Below are 18,617 nucleotides of genomic sequence, written 5' to 3'. Positions count from 1 at the left end.
AGAAGACCACCACTGAGGAGAAGCCTCAGGAGGTTTCTACTGAGTCTGCTCCCATTGCTGCGGAACACACTACCGAGAAGGAGGCCCCTCAAGAAACCACCGAGAAGGAAGTCCCTCAAGAGACTACTGAGAAGGAGGCCCCCAAGGAGAGCTCCGAGGCAGAGGTTCCCGAGCAGACTTCCCAATCTCAGGAACCTGCCGAGCCTACCCAAGATGGTCCCGACCCCAAGCCTACAGATGACAAGGACGAGGCGCCATCCTCTGACAACCAGCCTGGTCAGACTTCCGCTCCCGATGAGCCCAAGCAGACCACTGCTAACCCTGAGCCCTCACCCACCGAGGATGGTATCGTCACTGGCACCAACGGCGCTGTCGTGACCTACGTCCCTGAGCAGGACAAGGACTTCTCCGACTTCACCGGTACTACTACCACTACTGATGATGGCGGTGCTGCTATTGTCCTCTTCCCTGGTGGTTGGTTCTGGAAGCCCTCTGGTAACCTCCCTGCCGGTATCCTTCCCCCTCCTCCTGCAGTCATCCCAGGCCCTCCTGGCGGCGGTGCCGGTGGTGGCCCCGGTGGTAACGGAGATGGAAACAATGATGAGGATGAGGACGATGACAAGCAGTCGACCAAAAAGGAGGAGAAGTCCACCACAGCTGAGACAACCGCCAAGTCCACTGAAGCCACTACCACTTCTACCGAGGGCTGCTCCGCCGTTGAGATTGAGGACTGCACACGCACCATCTCCTACTTCACCACTGACGGCACCCTCACACACACTGAGTTCGGCGACTGTCCCACTATCGCTAGTTGCGCCACTGGTACTCAGGCTACTGCTACCACCACCGTCTCTGCCGAGGTTGAGGAGGGTGTCGAGATGCAGATTGACGAGGCTGACATTGATATCCCTGACAACTTCAACGATCCCGTCTCTGATGACACTGCTTCGAGATTCGAGGAGGTTATGGATGAGTACTGGGGCGATGCTACTTCTGCTGGTATTGAGACTACCGCTGAAGCCACCACTACCGCCGAGTCAACTGAGACTACCAGCGAGACCAAGGCCGAGGAGACTACTACTGCTGAGGCTACTACCGAGGCTACTACCGAGAACACTACCTCCGTTCCCAGCACCCTCATCACCAAGACTCGCAAGACTGAGTCCTCTGAGGAGTCCTCCGGTACCACTTCCGATGGCACATCCTCTGACACCATCACCTCCATGATCTCAAGCACCGAGGTTCCCACTACCACAACCTCTACCCAGCGCACTTACTACCCCTGCGTTCCCCACGGTGGTCCCCGCGTCGAGAACCCCTACTGTGCCTGCGAAACCACCAGCGATGGCAAGCAACTCGTCGCAACCGCCCCAATGGTCTCCTACGCGTGCGACGTCTACACCGAATTCCCCATGAGTCTCTACACCACTCCCCCTCCCGCTCCCACACCCACCATCTTCAACGAGCCCTACACCCAGACCGACGCCGGTACTGTTCTTGTCTGGCAATCATATTCCCTTCGCGAATGGAAGATCATGAGCCAGCCTATCACCAACACCATCGGTCTCGGCTCGCCCTCCACTGTCTCAACACCCGTCCCCACTGCGACCGATACCAACGGCTCTGGTTCAAGCATCTGCAGCAGCAGTGACAAGAACGTCCGCAATGCCCTCTCCAGCGCTTGCGACAAGGCTATCAACCAGCTAGAGGATGACAAGGTGTATGATAAGTACACCGGCCGTTACGAGCAGATGGGCAGTATTCTCAAGACCCTGACTTTCGGCAAGGCTAGTTGTATCGTTCAGTTCTCTTGTGATGACTACGGTATTGGAATGAAGGGCAGCGACATCAAGAAGCTGTAAGTTTAAATCCCTGATTCAATGTTTGATGATTATACTAATGGTTTTCTAGACGTGAGGATCACCGAGAGGACGTTGGTCGTTGTGGAAATATTTATTTGTCGAACTCGTGCAAGATTCATTTGGACTACTGCACCAACTGCAATAGCGACAATTAGAGTATTATAGATCTAGATGTAATACAGCCACTTGGCTAATTCTGTAAATGTCACGACTCGGATTCTCAATCATGAAGTCTATGCTCTGATCTAAATGGTGTCATGGTCGAAGCAAGCCGGTCTGTTCCAATTGAACACAAACCCTTGTACCACAGTCATCTCGTGCAGCTATGGGATAATTCACGGCGCGATCAGGCGATCATTTCTGTATCTGGTGTTGTACGCCGAGAATCTTCAGCGCAAGGATCCATTGATACTCCCAACATCAAATCGGATGCGTCGAACCCTTGCTCTACGGTGCACAAGCGAAACTGTACTTTCCACGCAACATTCCCATTTCCCCTCTCCATCGTCCTGAATGAAAGCGCGCTTTCGTTCTATCGTACTAATTGAATCAAAATGCAAGAAGAACAGATTGTACCGTGAACCATGCCTGGTGTTGAGGCAAATGCTGATGATGATAGGCTGTCGACCCAGACTTTGACTCTGCTCTTGAGGTTGTGAGTTGTTTCGGGGGAATCCATCAGATCATGCCAGAGCTGACATCCGATAGCCATTGGAGGACCCTTCGACGTCGTCACTCCGATCTAGCCTCCTCCAATTCGCTCAGGAGAATGGACGTACTTACCACAAGCTCAGCGAAGGGAGTAAGTAAATAATTCACTTCCAGAGTTCATTGGCTAACGGCTTCCAGAATATGCTTTCCCGAATGATGATGTGAGTTCAGTATAGAGCACGAATGGGGTGTAACTAACACTTGCGAGGCTGAGAATGATAGGCTTGGTAAGTAGAAACTTTGGACAGGCATGGAAATGACTTATCAGAAGTAGACCTGCAGGATAACCTGTACCTGATTACGCTTGATGGAAAGAGAGCTCTCAACCCTGGCGCTGATACTGCCACTAGAGTGTTGGATATGGGCACTGGTACAGGGCTCTGGGCTTTGGAGTTCGGTAAGTATCTTGTGTTAAGTGGTGGGCGTAACTGACTGTCGTAGCTGATGAACATCCGGCTGCTGAGGTTTGTCGTCAGTGAACACTTGCCACACATGAAACTGACATGACAGGTGATTGGCGTTGACCTAAGTCCGATCCAGCCTCCCTTGTATGTCCAAGCCTTGGCTGCATAGGTCTAGATGTGCTGACCTCGATTAGTGTGCCTCCTAACTGTACCTTCGAGATCGACGACCTCGAGAAGGACTGGACTTGGAAGAAACCGTTCGACTTTATCTTCTCCCGAATGATGACTGGCAGCTTCAGTGACCCTCAAGCCATGGCGCACAAGGCCTACGAGTAAGTCCACCTCTAGAGCGAAGACTCTTCTCACACCCCCAGAAACCTCAGCCCAGGTGGCTGGTACGAGATCCAAGACATCCAAATCCCTGTTCTGTGCGACGACGGCACCCTCAACCCCGCAACATCCCCTTTGATGAAATGGCAAGAAGGCCTCATCCAAGGCTCCCGGAAAATCGGCCGCCCTCTCGGCGAAAGCGATAAATACAAGTCCATCGTTGAGAACGCAGGCTTCCAGAACGTTGTGGAGACCATCTACCGGTGGCCTACCAACAGCTGGCCTAAGGACGCCAAGCTCAAGGAGCTCGGGAAGTGGAACCTTGTCAACTTCGATGCTGGGCTTGAAGGGGTGAGCTTGGCGCTGTTTACTAGGGTGCTAGGGTGGTCTAAGGAGGAGGTCTTGAAGCTCTGTGCCGATGTTAGGAGGGAGTTGAGAGACCCGAAGGTTCATGGGTATTGGAAGATGTAAGTTTGTCTACTGGTGTTCGGGGCTTTGCTAATTGGTTTAGTTATGTTGTTTACGGGCAGAAGCCGGAGAAGACGAAGGATTGAGCAGGGTAGTGTCTCCCATAGGGCTGAGCCAAGCTTTTTAACGTATTCTAGAGCGTCAGTGGATCCATTAAATACTCATGAGACCATTGTACTCGTACTATTGTCTCCATTCTAGTATCTCCCGTGAGATTCTAGAGCGCATGTCATGACTCCCCTTGAACAACAAGAAGCAACATCCACATGTCAGCCCAGTTCTCTCCAGTTTCTCACGCACCTGATTCATGAGCCTATTCCAATTAAACTTGCCCAACCTCACGTGTCAGCCAACGACATACGAGCGTGTTTCTTGGATTCAGATCCAACCCCGAATAGCCTGATCTTACCGGACCCAAGCCAATCGCTTACCCCAGCTTTTACCTCGGGGCAACCGGAGCCGAAGTCACCCCCCAAAACAGAATGAGCTAAACCCAATCCTGGCCGCTACAAAAGGTCGTTCCCAAATGCAAGGTGAGGGGTGACCACTGCAAATCCGGGGAACGACGCGACGTCGGACGGGCAGCGGATGCTGTCTGGGAATAAGGTCCGTATCCTTGGAAATGCAAGCGAGATGTCTTATATAAAGACTCCCCTCCCGGCTTTGTAGAGAGTGATCTGCAGACTTGCTCTTGGCTTTTTTCCTCTCTCAAGTCTTGACTTACTACAATCATGGACTCAAAGGCTGATGAGAAAGCTGCCGTTGACCATGGCACTGAGATTCACGATGCTCATGTAGCAGTCCAGGTTGCGCATGATGTTCAGAACCAGAAGCTGTCGCCATGGACCCCTACCATGTTTCGTCTGTATCTTGTCTTGGCTTGCGCTTACCTCTGCGGCTGTCTGGTTAGTCCCTTGGTATTACTTGGCAGGTCAATTGATGCTAACAGGCTTTAGAACGGATATGATGGCTCTGTTATGGGAGGTATCAATGGCATGAAGGCGTATCAGCACTACTTCAACATGTGAGTATAAACCGTCGCGATGCTGTGGCTTAGCTGACAATCTTCAGGTCTCAGGAAGGTTCATCGACCGGTATCGTCTTCGCCATGTACAACATCGGCTCCATCGCCGCCGTCTTCTTCACAGCCCCTGTAAACGACATGTTCGGTCGTCGCTGGGGCATGTTCACCGGAGCCGCAGTCGTCATCATCGGTACCTGCGTCCAAGCCACATCCATGGGTCGGGGCCAATTCCTCGGCGGTCGATTCATTCTTGGCTTCGGTGTCAGCTTCTGCTGTGTATCTGCACCATGCTACGTCAGTGAGATGGCCCATCCCACATGGCGCGGAACCATCACTGGTCTTTACAACTGTACTTGGTACATCGGCAGTATCATCGCTAGTTGGGTTGTCTACGGATGCAGTTACCTTGGTGAGGAGAACTCCATCGCTTGGAGAATTCCTATCTGGTGCCAGATGGTTACGTCTGGTATTGTAGTTTGCTGCGTTATGTTCTTGCCTGAGTCTCCACGATGGCTCATTGCTCAAGATCGTGTTGAGGATGCTGCCAAGGTTCTCGCTACATACCACGGTGAAGGAGACCCAAATCATCCTATGGTTATTCTGCAGATCAAGGAGATGACTCAGCAGATTGCTGCTGATGCTACTGATAAATCTTGGTGGGATTACCGTGGACTGTGGAACACTCACAGCGCGCGCCGTCGACTTATCGGTGTTTTGGGTATGGCTGTCTTTGGACAGATCAGTGGTAACAGTCTGAGGTGAGTCCAAGAGGAACACTGATCTACATCATTAACTAACAACCATAGCTCTTACTATCTCCCCGTCATGATGAAGAACGCCGGAATCGTCGATGAAAAGAAGGTCCTCGCCCTCAACGGCATCAACCCCATTCTCTGCTTCTTCGGCGCCATCCTCGGTGCCCGTATGACCGATGTCATCGGCCGTCGTCCTCTTTTGCTCTACTCCATCGTCTTCTGCTCCTGCTGTTTCGCCATCATCACCGGAACCAGCAAGCTTGCCCTTGACGACGGTAATGACTCCGCCGCCAACGCCACAGTCGCCATGGTCTTCATCTTCGGAATCGCATTCTCATTCGGTTGGACTCCCCTTCAATCTGCTTATATCGCCGAATGTTTGTCCACCGATATTCGAGCTAAGGGTACTGCTGTCGGTAACCTGGCTAGTTCCGTTGCCTCGACCATTATCCAGTACAGCAGTGGTCCAGCTTTTGAGAAGATCCGATACCACTTTTACCTTGTGTTTGTCTTTTGGGATTTGTTTGAAGCTGTTATTATCTACTTCTTCTTCCCTGAGACTAAGGACCGCACTTTGGAGGAGTTGTCGGAGGTATTCGAGGCTCCCAACCCTGTTAAGAAGAGTCTGCAGAAGAGAGATGCTCAGACTGTTATGAATACCATGAACGTGACGGGTGATGAGAAGCTTGCAACTGTTTGATCTTTGCCAGACAAAGATCAACTCTTGTTGCGGTAGATAGTCATCAGATACTCTATTGCATAATTGACTCGGAATACATGACCATGAAAAACCTTTCCAAATGTTTACAAGGCTACTGAATGACCAAACATGTTGTCAGAAGTACAAGTTGCTCAATTGATAGGCAGCCAGGGTACTGCAAAACTTGTTGCAAGGAAATTACGGTAAAGTACGGTAGTCAATTGAGTTCGGCCGAGAATGCGATTTCGGCTTCAATGCCCGATCTGCAAACCCTGGCCCGTCCCGAGGTCTCATGGTCATCAAGCTTTGCACCGTTCCTTGGCCACTGCTTAAATCCAACCCCGCAACCAATCGGTCCCCCCTCTAAAAAGCTGGGGTAAAACATCCAGTCTCTTCTCCCGCTCCAATCAAACACCCCAATTCTTCCGGGCCGAACTTCCCCGAACCATCAGATCATCCACCCACTTCCTTCATTATCCCCACGTCGGTCCGTACCGGAGTAACAAACCAACCAACCTGTCTGTCTCACTTCATCGCCATGGAACACGCTGTAGATGAGTCCGAGTGGCCGCCGCGAAAGCGACTCAGGACGTCGCATGCAGTAAGTACAAGGCTGACCATCTTGTTTGGTTGGAGCTGACCTGTAGTGTGATGCTTGTCGTACCCGCAAAACAAGGTAAGTCACTCTAGAGCCTCATTTGACAGCTTGGCTAATAGATGGCAGGTGTGATGGGAATAATCCTTGCGCGACTTGTGCAGCGATCGGCCATGATTGTACATATGGATCTGAAGCGAATTCGTAAGTCTCATTGGCTGTTGAACTTCTGTTGCATCGTGGTAACCGTGGGTCCAGGAGGAGTAAAAACGACTTGATCTTGGAGAGTGTCCTCAGAGTTGAGAGGACGCTGCATGAGCTGCGCTCTACTATTGTAAGCATATTCCCATCTCTTGATGACTCTCGTCTGACCATCCTACGCAGCCAGCCAATATCCAACTAGCCTGCCAGCAACAAGCCATCAACTCTCCCCAAACAAATCGCACAAACTCCTTCTCAGGTTCATCACCAGACCTCAACCTCCGTCGCCAAAGCCACGCCATCCAGACACCAACCAGCCAAGACAACCGTGAGAATGTGAATAACTTCGAAAACGCAGTCTTGGACTCCATGCACACATCCACAACTGAGTCGATACTCCAATGGCCTCACTTCGACGTTTTCCCTCTCCTTCGCCATGACGGAGAATCCATCTTTCATCTTGAACAGTCACGACCACCTTTAAGTGTCGCAGCAAATCCGATGTATCCCTACGTCGACTCCGAAGACATCACGTCGATGTTGGAAGCTTTTGAACGAAATGTGAACTTTTGGTATCCTTCCATGTCGCAGGAGCAGCTTGGCAGTATCCGAGCGATACTTCAAAATGGGATGCCTGCCGAGGATACGGTGCACTCATGCTTGTGTCTGCTAACATTGGCTTTGGGCTGTGCGAGTCAAGCTGCTGAGGACATGCGCTTCACGACCGAGCCTGATGCCGGTGAGAAGGACAGAAGGTTGAGGAAACGGAAGTTGGGAGATATCTACTTTCAGTTGGCGCTGAAGAAACTCCATGTCGTTCACCTACAAGTGGATTCACAGAGCACACAATGTCTCTTCTTCACTGCGTAGGTCCAATCCTTTGCTTTGCTCATACCCGTCTAACCTCTCATCTAGTCTTTACTTTGCATCATTGGTCAGGCCACTTCAAGCCTGGGAGTATCTCAGCGCCACGGCGACTCGATGCATGCTTCTATTATCATACCCCGCTAACAAGCACGATACTGATTCTGAGGAACGGATTCGAAGGATATTCTGGTCTTGTTACATATTGGAAAGGTGAACATAACCCATTTCTATCCCCGAACCATACTGACTGTCGCTTAGCGACTACATGGCCGAGCTATCAGCATGTCCCCCTTCTGGCATTGCCCGAGTCGAGTCTTCTGTTCCCCTTCCAAGTTCTTACAACACCCATACATCCGACATAGTCGAGGAAGAATCCTCCCTTTACTTCCTCGCCTGTATCAGTATGCGCCGTCTACTGAACAGAGTCCATCAACTTCTCTACGCACGAGACACCGGTGCTGCATTCGACCATACCCGCTTTCCTCGAATCGTCGCCGAGCTTCAGCGTCAATTAGATGACTGGCGCGATGTACTTCCAGCTTCCTTCTCATTTAGTGTCGATACTGAAGAAGTAGCTACTGCGGCTGGGGGATTCCTACGGCAACGATATCTCACCTGCAAGGGAGTCATCTATCGACCGTACCTCATGTGGATGCTGAGTAGTAGCTACGATGATACGAGGACTTCCACATCGGCTGTCACACCTGCAATACCCGATGTTATGAATAAGTGCAAGTTATGTCTTGACGCATGCCTTTTGCATGCTTTGGATCTTCGAGGCTTTTCACAGACAGTTCTCATCGACACATGGATCTGTTCATTATCGTAAGTGTTTCTCTCTCTGCTCAAGTCTTCCGGTTCTAACCACAATTAGTATGTCTGGAGCTATGCTTATAATCCTGGCGGCTTCACATATACCCGCATTGAAAGAGTTCATCGGCACGCGTGCGACGCTTGTGGGTAGTCATCTGGAGAAGTTGTTCCGAAATTGGAGAGAGGTTTCTTTCGGAGGTGATTCACCCAGTGTCGACCGAAGCATGTGGCTTATACAGCAGGCGGATAGTTATATTAGGGACTGCTATTAAACTCTACACTAATTCATCTGGATATACAGAATCCTTTCAATTTTGAAGCATCTGAGAATATCACTGGGTAGCTGTTCTTGCCCCTCCCATACCCTTCTTGTGAAATTCCGCTATCCAGGTCATATACCAGCCTAACTCTAGCCATTCCACATTCGACTCACTCCGACCACTTGTGGCATGTGGTGGTTTTAACCGAACTATGGAGCGGCTATTCAAGATCCCCAATTCCCCCAATCGTGTCCAGAAACTTCGGGCCGCAGTTCATGTAATAACGAAAGCCTTCCGTAGGACCGATAACGAGATATCCATTCACTGAACCGCCCTCGCTGAGATCTAGACATTGAGTACGGCTGAGCTCTGTTCCATATTTGCCAATGTGGTTGATGACAGCACGGGCAATAGCTTTCCTCTCATTTGCAGGGTTACAGTCGCGCACCTGCTTTGCGAGTGTCTCTATGTCCATTGTGTCCTTTCCTCCCCAGTCTGTTCGAGAAGAGTACATGTATGAGATCGAATTCTCTGGGCCAGCTTGTCCACCGAAACCATCGCAAGGGAAATAGCATGATCCGTGGGGCCATTGATTAAGGTAGTCGTGGTAAAGGACACCCAGGAAATCATAGAAGTCCTGTATTCGACATTTTAGCAGCCCCCTCTAACCGTATGGCATTCATCTTACCCGTAACAGAATTGACGAGCCGATGCATATAAAAACCCAACACAAAACCTTGGCGAGTAACTTTGATAATGTCAATGGTATAATTCCTAACCGTAGATCCCTTCGTCACTGACCATTCTTTGTTTTTGTTGTGCCTTGGTGAGTTTCTTGTCGTGTAAATCGGGTGGATATTCAAAGTAATGATTGATCAGATACCATCCGGCGATAATGTTTATAGTAGGAAGAAAAGGATTGTCAGTGAACGTAAACGACGTGAACGCAATCGTATTTACTGCCATGATGGAGGCAGGCACGAAAAATGAGGTGATGACCTCATGGGAAGTGTACCAGGGCATCGTCATAATGATCGTCTTTATCAGAGTATGGAATGGTAACAAAGAATTGGAAAAGTCGAATCTGTCCGTAAGATATATTCGTAGATGACCACGTTGCTGGTTGTAAGCAGTCCAGGCGTTCAGGCAGAAACTCCAGTCATGCAGAAACAGGAATCCCAAAATAGGAAATAGCCGATCTCAATCATCACGCCATGGAAGGTCTGCACCTTAGCTTTTGCACAAATGCAATTTGTTATCAAGAAACAATTGATTTCATATTGCGACTGATACAAGAGTCAAGTCTTTTTACTCAAAATCACTCCATGAACATTATATCCGTGCCGCTGTTACAAATATCCAATTTATCTAACAGCATCACAAAAGACCTCCAAAGGCAACTAGACTACAGCGTCTACCCAGCACTAGATACCCCGTAATCTACCCGCTAAAGCTCCCACCAACCACTATAAAGCTTTTTGCTGAGCACTACAATCAGCGTGGTTAAGAATTGGTCCCGCCTGTCGCATCGACGCGTTCCTTCCTCTGCCCACACTCTCCAAACTTCAAATCGGGAAGGTCAGGACCGCAGTACTTATCAGAATCGAATCCCGGATGCGGGCCAACAAGAAGCCACCCATTCCACAGTCCAGTCTTTCTCAGATCCAAGCACTGAGTCTCACAAATATCCTTTGGGTAGTTCTTCTTGATCTGCTCTTCGATGGCTCCACGAATGGTGTCTCGCTCGGCCATTGTGTCGCAAGAGCCTTTGGCGCTCTACTGACTATTAGTAAATCGATTACGAATATTGGCTAAAGGGATGTGCGCACGTAGTATTTGTAGCGGACTTCTTGATCTGGGCCAGCAGTTCCGACCATTGTGCCACAATCGTCGCCGTAGTTCATTGGAAGAAGTACATCGTCATAGTTTCCGAATTGGTCGAGCGCGAGCTCAACTAGTGACTTGCGGATATGTTAGCCAGTTCATCGAAACAGTTGGCTGAAGGATCTTACTTTAATAGGGATCGCCAGTGCACAGCACACCACGATGCCAAACAGAACTTTCATCCATGTCTTGGATAATGTTAGTGATGTCCATGTGGCAACGGACTTGTTTCATGACTTACTTTCTTCTGTTTCTGGTTTGACTTTGGGGACTCTGCTTTCTGAACAGATTTATCATCACTACTTGTGACCGTAGTCGAAGAAGGTTTGCCGCGTCTGAAGTAGGCACTAAGTAGATAAAGGCTAATAAAGACGTTGAAAGCAGGTAGTCGACCATCATTGCTCGTTTTGTATGCGACCAGGTTCAATGTGACGAGAAAAAAGGGGACGATGAATCTGGTTGTGATCTCACTGAACATGCCGGGAGCAGGTGAGTTCGAGGAAGTAGGCGAGGCCATTTTGACAATAGTCGTAGTAGTTTTTAATAACGATAATTGAGATTGTATAAATGAAGTCTTTGGATAGATAAAAACGATTAATTAATGAGAACTTATTTAACTTTATAATTCCATATCCTATCTATTATTTGACTGGCCACGTTGAAAGTAAGCTGCATCAAGGCAGCAATGTAACAGTTCCAAGCAGGCTTGCAACCATCAGGACTTGACAATGAGTCACCCATGGTATCGACTCGGCAGTTGCTAACAATAAATTTGAGATGTGGCTTTTCAAGGCTACGTGTTAGTAAAATTGAGAGATGCATAATCCCAAGTGGGAAATGGCCGATCGCCATGAACATATCATTGATTTGGTGAAGGTCAGTGCCCTTTTCACGTTTCCAAGATCCTGGCAGGAAAAGACAGATAAGCATCATGAAACTTGATGTCAATTGAGGCATAAAGGTTCTTTGACCAGTTATTGATCGCGCTGTTCTGTTCACGATGTTCTAGAATTGAGGCTTAAAGTGTCTTTGGAAGTGAGCTAATTCCTACCCTTGTTTACAAGAATTAACCTTTTGAGTGCTTGGGTGTATGACAACGAGTGGTGTCGCGTAATCAACGCGTCTGGTTGACGCCTTGGTGGAAGTTGCTGTCTCCAGAAAGATAAAGACGAACAAGGCCCTAGACTCAGCAAGTTGACAATACATCACTACTAATATAAGAATCTATAAGCTTGACCAGTTGAGGTATTGATCGCGTTTCACCATGCTGTGTTCAGTAGGTATTGGATTGCCAAATCGTTTTGCTAAGCGTGCTGATTGGAAGCAGGACGCAACCTACCCGGGACCAACCATAGCGTTATAAGGACACGTAGCTCTCTAGAGCTTCATGGGTCAAAGAACGCCGTTCGACACGTTGCAAAATGATGGAACAAGTTCTTCCAGGTTCTATAGACAGATTGCTTGTTCATTCTGGGATATTTGAGTGGTGGTGATTATTCATCGACGTTGAAGAGTAAATTCACGGGGAATTTATGGTGAGTTCGGGATTACAAAGTGTTTGAGAGAAGGAAGCATCTTATCTTATCTCTAATCTTATCGCGCTACAGTGCTTGCGCTCTCACACTGCTACTCGGCACTGTGATTTGTCTTATCTAATCTCTTTATCGGACGATAAGAGCGCGGCAAAATGATTTTCCATCCTCGGTTCTCGCAAGTCGTGAGCTTCTCCACTCGGCTCCGGTATCCCCGCGCCCTACTACCTCGACCATCTCGCTAAACCCAATCTGTTCAGTCGCATTCGCTCACCCATCCAACCAGGCAAGATCATCACCAACCAAGCCATGTACCCGCACCTATCATGGATGTCAGTGGATTCCAAGTTCCCCGAAGCACTCCGGAGCACGTGTTTGCGGGATGAGGAAAGCAGGTTGTAGAAACGTATCACGATGCGGGGCTGGGTGATGGCGTAGAGCCGATATCAAGAGATAAAGCTCGAGAAAGTCCCTGAGATTGAGCTTTCTTTCATTCAAACCAACTGTCATCATCTTCTTCACGTCAAAATGGGTGGAGGTATCAAAGGCATTCCTCTTCAGGAGGACTCTTCTCGACCAGACTACATCAACCAAGCTGTGTTCAGGAGAAACACCCTCCCTACCCGCTCATACCATATTCCTGAGACTTCAATCTCACTCAATGGAACATGGGACTTTTCTCTAGCTCCCACAGCTATTGAGGCACCTGAGCCCAGCTCAAAAGACGTCACATACGGAAAAATCCAGGTTCCTGGACACTGGCAGCTCCAAGGGCATGGAAAGCCATGGTACACCAACGTCCAGTATCCTATTCCCGTCTGCCCACCATATGTGCCTACCGAGAACCCTACGGGTACTTACCGTCGGGAATTCCACGTTCCGGCTGGATGGGACGCAAGCTCACAGCTGAGATTGCGCTTTGATGGTGTCGACAGCGCATACCACATCTTTGTGAACGGCTCTCTGGTTGGATATGCGCAGGGATCGAGAAACCCCTCAGAATTCGACGTTTCGGCTTTCGTCAACCGAGAGGAGGCGAACGAGCTGTTTGTGCGAGTTTACCAATGGTCTGATGCCACTTATATCGAGGATCAGGACCAATGGTGGCTATCAGGTGAGCTTCTCTGCTGATAGAAGAGCGGAGTTGAGTGCTAACTTGGAACAGGAATTTTCCGAGATGTCTATCTCATCTCGTTCCCCGCTGCCAGAATTGATGACTTTTTCGTCAAGCCAGATCTTGACGCCAGCTACAAGAACGGCACACTCACAGTCTCCACCGATATCGCCTCCGAGAAGGGCGCAGTTCTTGAGCTCACGCTCTCCGAGCTTGCTAAGAACGGCGGCGCTGTCATCAGCTCTACCAAGGCATCCATCGACAGTAGCTCCAAGAAGGTCGATCTGAAGCTCGATGTCGAGGATCCTAAGAAGTGGACGGCGGAGACACCCTACCTTTACTCCGTTGAGCTCACTCTCAAGTCTGAAGGCTCAGACACTGTTCTTCACAAGGTTCAGCAACGCGTTGGATTCCGCAAGGTCGAGCTCAAGGAGGGTCTTATGACGGTCAACGGAAAGCGCATTCGCCTCCGCGGTGTCAACCGCCACGAGCACCACCCTCTTCTGGGCCGCTCCGTTCCTCTCGAGTTCGCCAAGCGCGACCTTCTCATCATGAAGAAGCACAACATCAACGCTCTCCGTTGCGCGCATCAACCTCACGATCCCCGTGTCCTCGACCTGTGCGACGAGTACGGTTTGTGGGTCATGGCTGAGGCTGATCTCGAATGCCATGGTTTCTATGATGCTGTTGCGCGACCGCAGGACATTCCTGAGGAGATGGACTACGGCGAGCGAAAGAAGCTTGCGTTCGGACCGGCTGCCCAGTTCACTTCTAACAACCCTGAGTGGAAGGAGGCTTATCTTGACCGTATCAACGCTGTGCTCAACCGTGACAAGAACCATGCCAGTGTTATTATCTGGAGTTTCGGTAATGAGGCTTTCTATGGTGATAACCACAAGGCGATGTTCGAGTATGCTACTGAGGCTGATCCCTCGCGACTAATCCACTACGAGGGTGATATGGACGCCGAGACGACACACATGTACAGTTACATGTACCCTACCGTCGAGCGACTCATCAAGTACGCCAAGGAAGAGGGTGTCAAGGACGGCAAGTTCGAGAAGCCTATCGTGCTCTGCGAGTATGGTCACGCCATGGGTAACGGTCCTGGCTGGTTGGAAGACTACGAACAAGCTTTCCGCGACTACCCCCGTCTCCAAGGTGGTTTCATCTGGGAGTGGGCTAACCACGGATTGTGGAAGGATGACCACGAGGGTCCCGGCTACTACGCCTACGGTGGTGACTTTGGCGACACACCTAACGACGGAACATTCGTCATGGACGGTCTTTTGAACAGTCAGCATGAGCCTACTCCTGGTCTTGTTGAGTTCAAGAAGGTCATCCAGCCCGTTGGTTTCGAGTTTACTGACGGCGAGTTGAAGATTGAGAACCGACAAGATTTTGCTGGTTTGGACCATCTGGTTGCTTCTTACAAGATTGAACAGCTTGGTAAAGAGTAAGTCTCTCGAAAGATACTGAGTAGGAAAGTACTAACCAAGTGACAGGTCCACTCTCATTCACTCCGCATCCTTCGATGTTCCCGACATCCCAGCTGGCGAGACACGATCTGTTTCTCTCCCCGTTGACGCCAAGAAGTACAACAAGGACAGCGAGGTCTACTTGACCGTCACACTCTCTCTTAAGCACTCCACAGCTTGGGCACCTGCTGGTCACGAGATCGCTTGGTCGCAACACCAGCTTCAAGCCCCTCAGGCCCCCGTCTCCGTCGCTTCCGTCGCTAGCAACACACTCTCCGCCAAGCTATCCGTTTCCGAGAAGACCTCCACCGTGACGGTCACCGGAAAGGATTTCGAGTTCACCTTCAACCGCGCCTACGGTACATTGAAGAGCTGGGTCTCGAACGGCAAGTCAGTGCTTAACTTCGATCCCAAGACGAAAGCTGCCATTATCCCATCTTTCTGGCGACCCAAGACCGATAACGACGTGCCCGGTGCTGTCCCATACTGGCAGCGTTTCGGCGTCGATCAACTCGAGTCTCAACTTCGATCCTTTTCCGTGGACTCATCCAACTCCGACAAGGTTGTGCTGAAGTCCAAGACTTTCATCACTCCTCCTGTGCTTGCCTGGGGATGGGACTGCGAGATTGAGTACGCCGTGTATCTTACCGGTGCACTAAGTGTCAACGTCACTCGCCTCTCCCCCCAAGGCTACATTCCCGACCACGTTCCCAGAATCGGTCTCAACCTCTACGGTAGCAAGACCCTGGAGCACGTCAAGTGGCTCGGCCGTGGACCCGGAGAGAGCTACCCCGACAAGAAGACCTCTCAACGCGTCGGCATCTGGAACGTGGAGTCCATCTCCGACCTCCAAGTCGCGTATGACGTTCCCCAAGAAAACGGAAACAGAGAAGATACCCGCTGGGTCGCACTCCGGGACTCCCAGTCACCCAGTGTTGGTCTTCGCGCGACACGCCTGGATGGAGCACACTTTAGCTTCTTGGCTTCCAACCACAGAGATACAACCATCCAGGACGCTAAGCATCCTCCTGATCTGTTTGAGGAGGATGCTGTGTTTATTAGACTGGATCATAAGGTTGCTGGTGTTGGATCAGGTGCTTGTGGACCTGCCGTCCGGGAGGACTTGATGGTTAAGACCGAGGAGGTTACTTTCGGTTTCTTGCTTGAGCCTCTGTGAAAAAGATTGGTAGATATTATGAATTGAATGACATGACTTTGATCGTTAATTAAGATTCACGGGAGATCGACAGTCCTATGAAGTTAATCTTGTTGAGCTAGTGTGGATGATGCAAGTCATGTCGACCCCGTTACATTGATCGACACTTTAGCTCTGACATGGACAGAACACAGGTAGCAAGGTACATGAGTCGGCGCCCATGTTGACTAGCCTATGGGACCAGGCCTTCATCAGATTTATGAAGAACGATCTCCCTCAGTTCGGACAACATAGTCGTTAAAACTGGTGTTGTTTAATACTTGTAAGTGCTTACGGGGTATATCTAAAGAAACGTCTACTATACATCTATACCCAAATTCTATCGCGTCAACTTATATGTATGGTCCGATTCCTCAACCTCCTGCACCACGTCATTCCGCACATAAATGCCCGCCATATCCTGCTCCCTCGAATGCAAAGACTCAGTCGTGCGACTGGAGATATAAGTCCGAGGACCCTCCTTATCGATCTCAAAGTGTGCGTGGATTCCTTGCTCTGGGTCTGCAAGTTGGTGTTGGGAGCTGTTGTCGTCTGCTTCTCTTTCTTTGATGGTGCGGTTGATGGTGGTGAGACGGATGGCGTTGGTTGTTCGGCTGATTGGGTGGCTGCTTCCGGCGGAGCTGAGGAATCTCTTGGGGAGGATCTTGGTGAAGATTGGTCGTAGAAGAGGGAAGCATCCTGGAATTATGAGTATGAGATGTCGAGCAAGCAGAGAAGAGACTTACCAGAGACGATGGCGATGTTGATCTCGACGCAACCCCACATGTCGTTTCTGGCCATATCGCGTGGCATTTGAGTTGTGTTGACGTCGTATCTGATTGATTCGATGACAACAAATGTTGAGGCAAGACAGACGCTGGTATTGTTAGCGAAAAAGCCCGGATGAGCGACGATGCAACTTACATGAATCCAATAACGAATAGCGCAGTGATAGCGACCTTCTGTCCCATTCGAAGTCGAAGCTTGAACACTTCAATAATCGGCAAAGCCAAGATAACAACATCAAGAGCAAAATGCGTAAGACAAGTCCCAAAGAAGAACTGCGCATCATTAATCTTGCACACTGCACCCTCAATGTTCTTATCCCAATAAGCTTGAACAGGAATACAATGGAAGATGACCATAAATGTACGAAGGATAAGCCATGAAGCGCTGAGGAAAAGGAGGATCTGGATCGGAATTCGAATCGCGGATTGTTTAAAGATGCGCCAATAGAAAAGAAGGATAGAAAGTTTAGAGAAGCCGATCGAGTAGGAGTATGTCATGGAGATAAGGAACTGCATGAGTCGTGCGTTGAGGTTGATGTTGTCATATTCTTCATCGGTAACGGTATCAGGGATCGTCGAGCCTAGGTACCAGTTCTCGGTCCCTAGTTTAATTAGCATCATGATCGACAGTGGCAGCCGGGAATAGTTACAGTAGATCATCACGACATTGTATCCTATACCAACGATCTACACATATGTAAGTCACCGATTTAAAGTCATCACAAGAACACTCACAAAGGCGCCAAGACAGAAGTAATCATCCCACCACCATTGCTGCTTTGTCATGCGTCGTGCAAAAACACGAGCGATCTGCGCCAGAAGGGCCGCTACCCAGGTAATGACCACGGCGCAGATGATGTCTGACTTGAGACTCATGGTGAAGAACTTGATCCTGCGACATGCAAGGCAGTGGTACTTAAGAAAAAGCTGTAGAGAAGCAAAAGGAAAATGAATGGCAAGCAAACCCAACTGAATGGTTCACATGGAGAGGAAGGATGCGGGTGTCGGTGGGGATTGATATGCTTTTGAAAAGAACAAGGAAGGTCGTTTAACAAAGGAACGAGTACCCAGTACGTATTTTGGTAGGGAGGCCCTCGACTATGACACTTTAGTTTTATCTTAGCAGGATCCGGGGCACCGGCCTAAACTTGATGTGACCCAAATGTCTGGGGTAAAAGGGGGGCTGTTCTTTATTCCAGAACAAATGACTCAGTTCTTTCAGCCAGAAATCTTGGCAGAGTTATGCTGTGCGACAGAATGAAGACAAAGAAACAAGGAAAATGAGAGTTATTTTCAACCACTTCTGTCACGCAGGTGCGTCATCCCTGTCGGTTTTGTTCTCGACTGTTACTCGGTCTTTTGTGAGTTGATAAAACCGAGTAATTTGGCTACTGCTGCAGGAATTCTTAGCGGCTTGCTCGCTTATGGGTTGGTCCCAAATGGCTGGTTCCTTGATGTTCTGTTGCGTCAATAACGCTTGCTACGTTATTAAGCATCTACAGCCAGTCGCATCCTCTGATTTATAGTTTGAAGCGATGGATGCTGGACCCCTGGATTGCAAGGTCAATTCGTGTTTAAAGCGCAGAGTATCATTGCTAAAAGGCTGGGCGTTATATGTCAGCGGAATGTGTATCAT

General features: G+C 49.5%; 5 protein-coding genes across 5 annotated transcripts; 3 read left to right on the top strand and 2 right to left on the bottom strand.

The window, feature by feature from the left end:
- Positions 1-2,330: 2,330 nt before the first annotated feature.
- Positions 2,331-4,000, top strand: B0J16DRAFT_348531 (S-adenosyl-L-methionine-dependent methyltransferase). The gene is made up of 11 exons (XM_046128750.1): positions 2,331-2,434; positions 2,482-2,517; positions 2,571-2,664; positions 2,712-2,734; positions 2,782-2,800; positions 2,848-2,970; positions 3,015-3,037; positions 3,084-3,121; positions 3,172-3,309; positions 3,352-3,774; positions 3,819-4,000. Exons 1-11 carry the CDS (start codon positions 2,417-2,419, stop codon positions 3,859-3,861), a joined length of 978 nt encoding a protein of 325 aa, XP_045978713.1. The 5' UTR covers positions 2,331-2,416; the 3' UTR covers positions 3,862-4,000.
- A 506-nt stretch (positions 4,001-4,506) lies between these two features.
- B0J16DRAFT_357907 (uncharacterized protein) lies at positions 4,507-9,271 on the top strand (the record flags this gene model as incomplete). The annotated part of the gene is made up of 12 exons (XM_046129563.1): positions 4,507-4,680; positions 4,732-4,799; positions 4,847-5,557; positions 5,606-6,248; positions 6,891-6,930; positions 6,972-7,053; positions 7,108-7,183; positions 7,261-7,916; positions 7,966-8,127; positions 8,176-8,742; positions 8,792-8,956; positions 9,121-9,271. The coding sequence occupies 12 exons, from the start codon at positions 4,507-4,509 to the stop codon at positions 9,269-9,271; spliced, it is 3,495 nt and encodes a 1,164-aa protein (XP_045978712.1).
- A 1,041-nt stretch (positions 9,272-10,312) lies between these two features.
- On the bottom strand, positions 10,313-11,447 carry B0J16DRAFT_348524 (uncharacterized protein). Its single transcript, XM_046128749.1, has 4 exons — positions 11,116-11,447; positions 11,003-11,062; positions 10,820-10,951; positions 10,313-10,766 (listed from the first exon to the last, which is right to left on the bottom strand). Exons 1-4 carry the CDS (start codon positions 11,389-11,391, stop codon positions 10,494-10,496), a joined length of 741 nt encoding a protein of 246 aa, XP_045978711.1. The 5' UTR covers positions 11,392-11,447; the 3' UTR covers positions 10,313-10,493.
- A 1,213-nt stretch (positions 11,448-12,660) lies between these two features.
- B0J16DRAFT_309801 (glycosyl hydrolases family 2, TIM barrel domain-containing protein) lies at positions 12,661-16,428 on the top strand. Its single transcript, XM_046124933.1, has 3 exons — positions 12,661-13,520; positions 13,572-14,976; positions 15,026-16,428. The coding sequence occupies exons 1-3, from the start codon at positions 12,935-12,937 to the stop codon at positions 16,173-16,175; spliced, it is 3,141 nt and encodes a 1,046-aa protein (XP_045978710.1). The 5' UTR covers positions 12,661-12,934; the 3' UTR covers positions 16,176-16,428.
- Positions 16,253-18,308, bottom strand: B0J16DRAFT_181622 (uncharacterized protein). Its single transcript, XM_046122615.1, has 4 exons — positions 17,717-18,308; positions 17,118-17,668; positions 16,940-17,070; positions 16,253-16,892 (listed from the first exon to the last, which is right to left on the bottom strand). Exons 1-4 carry the CDS (start codon positions 17,855-17,857, stop codon positions 16,534-16,536), a joined length of 1,182 nt encoding a protein of 393 aa, XP_045978709.1. The 5' UTR covers positions 17,858-18,308; the 3' UTR covers positions 16,253-16,533.
- Positions 18,309-18,617: the final 309 nt, after the last annotated feature.

The sequence above is a fragment of the Fusarium flagelliforme genome (assembly GCF_020744385.1).
Source record: "Fusarium flagelliforme strain FIESC 12 MPI-CAGE-AA-0113 chromosome Unknown B0J16scaffold_7, whole genome shotgun sequence".
In the NCBI taxonomy this organism is placed as follows: Eukaryota; Fungi; Ascomycota; class Sordariomycetes; order Hypocreales; family Nectriaceae; genus Fusarium; species Fusarium flagelliforme.
The sequence above is the reverse complement of the archived record's forward strand: the minus strand, read 5'-3'. Positions and strand labels throughout refer to the sequence as shown.

Bases quoted from the DNA above. Each gene is read 5' to 3' on its own strand.
- B0J16DRAFT_348531 (XM_046128750.1), top strand. The intron at 2,518-2,570 runs GTGAGTTGTTTC...GACATCCGATAG, and splicing joins TTGACTCTGCTCTTGAGGTT to CCATTGGAGGACCCTTCGAC. The intron at 3,775-3,818 runs GTAAGTTTGTCT...TAATTGGTTTAG, and splicing joins GTTCATGGGTATTGGAAGAT to TTATGTTGTTTACGGGCAGA.
- B0J16DRAFT_348524 (XM_046128749.1), bottom strand. From the start codon at position 11,391: ATGGCCTCGCCTACTTCCTCGAACTCACCTGCTCCCGGCATGTTCAGT. The intron at 10,952-11,002 runs GTAAGATCCTTC...CATATCCGCAAG, and splicing joins CACTGGCGATCCCTATTAAA to TCACTAGTTGAGCTCGCGCT. The intron at 10,767-10,819 runs GTGCGCACATCC...AATAGTCAGTAG, and splicing joins AAGTCCGCTACAAATACTAC to AGCGCCAAAGGCTCTTGCGA.
- B0J16DRAFT_309801 (XM_046124933.1), top strand. From the start codon at position 12,935: ATGGGTGGAGGTATCAAAGGCATTCCTCTTCAGGAGGACTCTTCTCGA. The intron at 13,521-13,571 runs GTGAGCTTCTCT...AACTTGGAACAG, and splicing joins GGACCAATGGTGGCTATCAG to GAATTTTCCGAGATGTCTAT. The intron at 14,977-15,025 runs GTAAGTCTCTCG...ACCAAGTGACAG, and splicing joins ATTGAACAGCTTGGTAAAGA to GTCCACTCTCATTCACTCCG.
- B0J16DRAFT_181622 (XM_046122615.1), bottom strand. From the start codon at position 17,857: ATGAGTCTCAAGTCAGACATCATCTGCGCCGTGGTCATTACCTGGGTA. The intron at 17,669-17,716 runs GTGAGTGTTCTT...ACATATGTGTAG, and splicing joins ACTTCTGTCTTGGCGCCTTT to ATCGTTGGTATAGGATACAA. The intron at 17,071-17,117 runs GTAAGTTGCATC...TAACAATACCAG, and splicing joins CTATTCGTTATTGGATTCAT to CGTCTGTCTTGCCTCAACAT.